The sequence below is a fragment of the Hylobates moloch genome, unplaced genomic scaffold, assembly GCF_009828535.3.
Source record: "Hylobates moloch isolate HMO894 unplaced genomic scaffold, HMol_V3 SCAFFOLD_5, whole genome shotgun sequence".
Lineage (NCBI taxonomy): Eukaryota > Metazoa > Chordata > Mammalia > Primates > Hylobatidae > Hylobates > Hylobates moloch.
Window position 1 is genome coordinate 61,473,080 of NW_026652280.1, and position 7,599 is coordinate 61,480,678.

Sequence of the window (7,599 nt, forward strand, 5' to 3'; positions counted from 1 at the left end):
AGAGATGCATTGAAACAGAGAACTGAAGGATGGGGAGGAACCAGCCATATAGGGATTGGTTTCAGTCAGAGGTTGGGAAGGAGGCATGATGCTCTAAGAAAACAGGTGTGGTATGTTTGAGGAACTGAAAAGATGTTAGCGGCTAAGGCATGGTATGGTATGCAAGAGGGAGAGGGCCAAACTGTTGTCGGACATAGAGGCAGAGGCCAGATTATGAAACTCCTCCCTCATCATGTTGCAAAAAAAAATCTATTTTAAAAGTTCATTGACATCTCTTGAGTATCACACATGTAGGCATGTGAATGATGTGTTCATGGGCATGAGGTGTATACAGACTATTAAGCTGATCATTCAAAGTGTGTTGGGGCAGTTTAGCATCAGAAGGACTCTTTGCAGTGGATTTAGACATATAACTTTTAGAAATTATGAGTTCAAAATGACGCAAAAATCCCTTGTTGGTCATCATTGCTGGTTGGTAGGGCACCTGCTTGTGACTGTGACAATTTATATATTCATATAGAAAAGACATGTGTATGAACTATCCTTGCAGGTTACCAAATAGTTACAGAAAGGTCTTCTTTGTAAAAGTTATTCTTTGTAGAAAGTTCTTATATTGGTTAAATAATATGGTGTCTGGGATATACTCTAAAATACTCCAGGAAAATAAAGTGGCAGAGGATATCAAAATAAGACTTGGCAAAATGTTTTCATTACTAAAGCTTGAAATAGGAAATTCACTGTATTATTCCCTCTGCTTTTATGTAGGTTTGCCATAATTTTTTAAAGAAGTATTTTATGAACAGTGGGATTATTTTTTTAAGAGACCAGAATCCACTTCCCACTAAGGAAATTCCTCAAGGTGCAGTTCTAGGCTAAGATGTAAGGTACATGTTTTTGTGCCACAGTCTCAGCACTAAATTTGCCCTAGACCTTCCAGTTACTACAGCACTACTATGGACGTTGATTTGGAATTTGTTAATTAACATTTTGTAGCAATTCAGAGGGAGTTTATGTTTTAGTTTATAATATTGTTAGTAGTATAATGATTATCGGTCATATGTGTATATATATCAAATGGTATAGATTTACAGTGTTGTACTATACGTGAGTCACATATAATTTTAAATTCTCTAGAAGCCATATTAAAAAGGAAAAAAGGAACAGTGAGATTAATTTTAATAATAGATATTATTGAACCCAATATCCAAAATATTTCTACATGTAAACAACGTTAAAAATGATTAATGAGCTATTTTCCTTTTTTTTTTTAATACAAAGTCTTCACAATTCAGAATACAGCAAATCTCAATTTAATTGACTAGCTACATTGCAAGTACTCTGGAGCCACACACATGGCTGGTGGCTACCGTTATGGACAGCACAGGTATAGAAAGAGCTGATGATCCTAAAATCTTGTATCCTATGCATCCTTACCCCTATTCCATCCTTCAGAGGCAACCCTTGTTTTAACTGTTAATTTTTAGTTACTCTGTTGTTGCCTCCACTTTTAAAAGTTACATTATTATGACTATGTAAATATTGTTCAGGCAAATATTGTACTAGGCAAACTTGTATGCTAGAATTACATTTCCTTCTCTATACGGGTCTAATGTCATGACTCTTACCTAGGCCACCAGTTAGTGCTCCAAACATCAGGCTCAAATAAATCTTCCTTACTCTGTTATTCTTAAAATCACGTGAAGTGTTACTCCAATTGTTACTAAGACTCTTTCTTGCTGCTAATTTTTCTGGAGTTTTTAATTGCCACCTTTTTTTTTCTTTCCCTATGTATCTTAATCACATCTTCTTCCTCCTGTACCAGTGACTAGTAACTGTGCAGGCCTCCTGTAAATCTGCCATCCTGGGTCTTCCTCAGTTACTCTCTTGGATTATATCCATTATTTATTGGATTCCATGGCTTTCTCTGTCTTATAAATTACTTAGAAAAAGTGTGTAGAAAGATAACTTGGAGCCCTTCCATGTCCGAAAATGTCTTCATTTTGCGTTCACATTTGATTGAGGTTTTCTGGGGATAACAGGATCGAAACAAGGCTAGAATATACTAGAGGCGAAGGGATTGGGAAATAGTCTAGAAATAATAGGAGACAGTCTGCCTGATTTAGCCCCAGAAACACTTTGGACTCAGAACAAAAGAGTGAGAAGTCCAGCAACTCTCCCTGTTTGGGAGTCCTGTCTCCCAAACAGGGAGAGTGGCAAATAAAAAGGAAGGAACAGAATGGAAAAGGAAAGGAAGCCACAGCCTAGAATGTACCAGATTTTCAACCCAAACTTTGAAAGCTTTGTTTCCTTGTCACCAGGCATGAAAAGATGCCACTACAAAGTTAGATGACAATGGAAATGAATTAAGTGTTGGTATATTGGCTTTTGGTAGTTGCTGGCACACTAGGACCTAATGCTGGCCTGTGGGAACCAAAAGGCTGATAATTGGCTCTACACCTGCACATTTATCTGTTTTGATTTTAATTCAACAATTTTTACTTATTTATTTTGTAGAGATGGGGTCTTGCTATGTTGACCAGGCTGGTCTCAAACTCCTGGGCTTAAGCTACTCTCCTGCTGCCGCCTCCCAAAGTACTGGGATTACAGGCCTGAGTCACCATGCTCAGCCCAACATCCACATGTTTAAAGCAAAATCTGTGGACCCATGACGTTGCTTTGCCCCATCCTGGTTATAGTTACCATCAAGTCCCACTCGGAGAAGAGACTTGATGGTAAAACAGTTCTATTTTTATAGTAGTAGAAGAAATTCCAGCTAGCAACATAATCCTCTTCTTAAATGTAATTGTACAGCTAACAGTCATCACGCATGTGAGGGTAGCCAGCAACGTGAGAGACAAAATCAACCTGGAGGACAATTTAGTAAAGAGACTAGACCTCTTTTATAAAATTATAATTACTATGTAGCAGAAAGGAGCCAGGACAAGAATGAATAAACAGATTGCAAATATTATTGCTGAAATAAAAATGTTCAATAGGAGGACTAAAGTCAAAAAAAAAAAAAACTTCCCAAATACAAAAAGAGAAGACATAGAGAACCAATTCAGACTATTAGTAATCTAGAAAGAAGAAAATGGAGAAGGAAATGCTATCATGTGGAAGAGAATTTCCTAGGGATGAATAAAATTCATTGAATGCCCAGCAACAGTGACTGACAAAATACTAAGATACTTCATAGTAATACTGTATCATGTCAAGGAGAGGGAGAAAGAATGTCAGTGTTCTTAGAGAGCCAAAGAACCATATTTTCAGTGCAGCCTTTAGCACATGGGGAGACACACACACACAAAGCTATCGTTTGTTTAGCTTTGTGATGGCAGTATTAGAAGTTTAGGTTGAAAATTTGGTGTATTCTGGACTGTGATTTTCTCCCCTTTGTATCCTGATTATATTCAGGAAATTTGTTAAAATCACTATTAGGGCCGGGCGCGGTGGCTCACGCCTGTAATCCCAGCACTTTGGGAGGCCGAGGCGGGTGGATCACGAGGTCAGGAGATCGAGACCATCCTGGCTAACATGGTGAAACCCCGTCTCTACTAAAAATACAAAAAATTAGCCGGGCGCGGTGGCGGGTGCCTGTAGTCCCAACTACTCCAGGAGGCTGAGGCAGGAGAATGGCATGAACCCAGGAGGCAGAGCTTGCAGTGAGCCGAGATAGTGCCACTGCAGTCTGGCCTGGGCGAAAGATCGAGACTCTGTCTCAAAAAAAATAAAATAAAATAAAATAAAATCACTATTAGGGATTTTCTCATCCTCAGTCTTTTCCTATTCTCTATAAATCTTTAATAAATCTCACACTCTCAAAAGGTCAGAGCATTTGAAATAAAAATCTTAACAGTATTGAATATTGGTATATTTCATCCATATAATCAGGAACAAATTTAATAATAGGAAAGGAAACAGGTACATTATATGTGTTTCTGTATATTTATGTTTATGTTTTTATTTACATATGTATACTGAATATATATTTGTTAGTGCTTACAGATCACCTACTATGTTTCATCAACTTTTAAGATTTCATTAACAATAAAAATGTCATTTTATGAAACATTAAAGAAAAATATTGCAAATTAACTCATGACCTTATAAAGTACGTCTGGATTTCAGAGATGTTAAATATGGAAAAAATATCTTAGAATTCATTAAATATGCTTAGCAATATATGATACTATGCAGTAGATGCCATTGTTTTCTTGAATAGAGGCTTCAGTTTTCTAAATCATTTCCCACTTATAAAGATTAAAAATTAGTTCTGTTAAAAATATGTGTCTTCTATTTGGAGATGGCAGTTCAGGGAACTATTAGAAAATATTTATATATACCTGAATTTTTAAAATCTGTAGCTATATATGTCAAGGTGCTCTCTGTGTTCATCTCTACATGAATGAGATTATGAATATTAAATAGGTTTTATTTTGCTTGTCTTTGTTACTTTTCTGTAATAAGAATTATAATTCCTGTTCTTAAAATAATAAGTTTATTTAAGGAAAAAGGGATAAAAGCAAAAATCTGCAGAATTTGGGTCTGAGATAATACCATTTCAAAGCACTGTGATACAAATTACTTATATATGTTATATACTGTGTGTGTGTGTTAACTACCTTTATTTGGGGGCTTGTTTTGCATACATGTGAAGGAAATGATTGTATATAAGGATTTAATTAAATCTGTTTATACCAAGAATTATATTTAAGAGAATATGGTTTCATTGGATATTTAAGCATCCAGGTGTGATGAGGGAGTTCAGGGAAAGGAAACCTTTGGTACATAAAACTTTTTTTTCTTTCCTCTTTGACCAGGATTATAACCAAAACAGATGTGTGAGAGGTGACAGAGAGAAGAGGCCATTGGTCTCAATAAGAATGCCCTGCTTTCTGCATCTCTGTTTCAGAAGACCAAGAGGGTGACTTACCAGACTGAGTATTTCTGGGGACAATACAAGTACCTGGGCATGAATTTCCATTTCGATTCAGATGGGACTGGAAACAGCCATTCAATTTTATGAATCTTACTGGACATTATGGATTTACTGGAATTATTCCAGACATTATGCCCTTTGGTTGTCACTACCTTGCAAATGTGTAAGAGGAAAATGCGCTAATGTGGCAGTGACTGTAAAACTGGCACATGGCATTTATTAATCCTTAAGAAAAGTATATGTACTATTTTTCAGTATAAATATAATGAATATGTTAGAACTATTTCTTGAAAACCTTTTTATTACTTTTGCGTGAATTTATTTAACAAAGATGTTTTGTCTTCTGTGTAAGGGAGGTTCTAGAGGCTAGATATTTAATTGTAAATATGTGAGGAAACTCAATGCAGAATTCAGGATAAAAATTTTAAAAGCACAGGTATTTGGGAATTGAAATGTTAAGATACCCAGAACAACATTAAATCGATGAGTGAACTTGTGAGAGTGGTAGCATTTCAAATTTCAAAAGACTTATCCTGTATATATATATATGTATATTATATATAAAATATTCAGCAGCACCAAGTTTTATAACTATTGTTTGTTTGACTTTATTAATACTAGAATATGTAGTCTCAGCCTTAATTTTACATTTACATTATTTTGTAATTTTTTATTACTATTTTTAAGGGGTTAAAGAGAACATACATTCTCACATTAATGTACTTTCTGGTAGAAAGTTGCTGCAAAAACATTTGAAATGTATATTAACCTAATGTATGTCATATATATGTCTTTGTGTAAGTTCAAGACTATTGATCTGTGAAGTTATTTTGTAAGGACATACATTTGGTGAGTTTGTGTCCCAGGAAATGTATGTGTTTTTAAACCCTTTCTAAATATGCAGGCCATTAATAAATAAGATTGTTTCTTCCCTACTGAATAGATAAGTGTTTTTCTTTTTTAAAATTGGAAGCTTCGTAAAAGTTATCTTGTTAAAAAACTGTGATGATGTTAACCTATCTTTATAATTGGAAATTATTTAAACTGTTTGTTGTTACAGAGGAAACAAAATGGTAATTATAGAATTAGCTGTAGGGAAGATTGGCTCCCATAGTGCTACAGGTTGAGTATCCCTTATTCAAAATGGTTGGGACCTGAAGTGTTTCGGATTTTGTTTTTTTGTGGGGTTTTTTTATTATTATTTTGGAATATTTGCATTATATTTACCAATTTGGCATCCCTAATCCAAAAATCTTTCATTAGAAATTGGAAATGCTTCAAGGAGCATTTCCCTTGTGTGTCATATCTGCGCTCAAATGTTTTGAATTTTGGAACATTTCTTGTTTCTGATTTTTAGGTTAGGGATACTCACCCCGTACCAATATTTGGAGTCCTTAGACATTAGATTATATGAAAATGATTGATAGGTAAGAAAGGTTAAAGAGAAATGACTTTTTAGGAACTAGACTTGAAAGTATAATTAATATGTGGAACTAGTTTGCTTTTATAATTCATTGTATCAAGAAGGAGTCATGTTTTAAATCCAAGGCATTGAGACTATCTAGAAGCAAAAAAATTGGTTTTAAAAATTCTTTTTATTAGAAGCGTGTTTAAAAACATGTCTTTTTTTTTCCCTTGAGCGACTGGCCTCACTACCTTGCCCAGGCTAGTCTTGAACTCCTGGGTTCAAGCAATCTTCCTGCCTTGGCCTCCCAAGTAGCAGGGATTACAGACATGCACCAACATGCCAATTTTTATTGCTTAAAATGGTGAATTCTATGGATATTATCTAGCACCAAGCCCATATCTGTACATTTTTGTTCATTTTATAATACTGGAAAGAATGTTCTATCAGTAAAATAAGGTTTTAAGTATGAATATCCATTTTTGTGGAGTTTTTTCTACCCTGTAAAAATTAACTTTGTGGTTCCCAGTAATTACAGTAAAAAGTTTTTCTATATTTTCACAATTGGATTTATCTAAGGATATTTCTCAGCATATTAAGGAATCCTTTTCTACATTTGAGCAAATACTGAGGTTCATATTGTACCAAATAATAATAATAAATTGCTTTTGCGTTTAATATGTAACATGTAAGAACAATTGAAATTTTCTTCTAAGATTTAATACTAGTCTTTTAGTGTAAAGGAATGTAACTGGAGAAGAAAACTAATGCTACAGCCATTTATCCTGTGTTATGTGTTATATAATCTGAAATTTGTCACCATGTTACAATCAGGAAGTTTTTTTTCTGGTTTCTTCTTCCAAAGGAAAATAATAGCCTACTTGTATTTTGAAGTAACTGAAATAAAACTCTCTCCAAGCCTTTTTGCACATTATGTTCATCAGGTTTCATGCGTACGTTTGGCCAGGCCTATGGTAAAAATAGGCTCAATTTACCTAACATTTTTATAGAGTTTTTGGTATAAGATTCTTTATAGAGACTAAAATTTGTTGCATATATAACATTCAGATTATTTTAAGTGAAATTGGCTCCTATTGTTAAATATTAGTGCTAAAAAAAGTTCAGTCTTCTAAACTGTCTATACTTTGGCTTTATGACTTGATTACTTTATAGTCATTATGAAATTGATGGGGTTAATTCCATTGTATTTTTAGTATAGAATTTTCAAATAATACATTTTAGTAAAAAACTTGAA

At 34.2% G+C, this 7,599-nt stretch overlaps 1 protein-coding gene across 2 annotated transcripts in view; it reads left to right on the forward strand.

Annotated features, from left to right (window-relative positions):
• SMCHD1 (structural maintenance of chromosomes flexible hinge domain containing 1) overlaps positions 1–7,278 on the forward strand; it is a 155,120-nt gene extending 147,842 nt beyond the window's left edge. For both annotated transcript variants that reach the window (XM_032152699.2, XM_058438574.1), the window contains one exon: positions 4,821–7,278. In XM_032152699.2, coding sequence (XP_032008590.1) covers positions 4,821–4,845 — 25 coding nt within the window. In that variant the 3' untranslated portion in view covers positions 4,846–7,278. The remainder of the gene's footprint in view (positions 1–4,820) is intronic.
• The last annotated feature ends 321 nt before the right edge of the window (positions 7,279–7,599 follow it).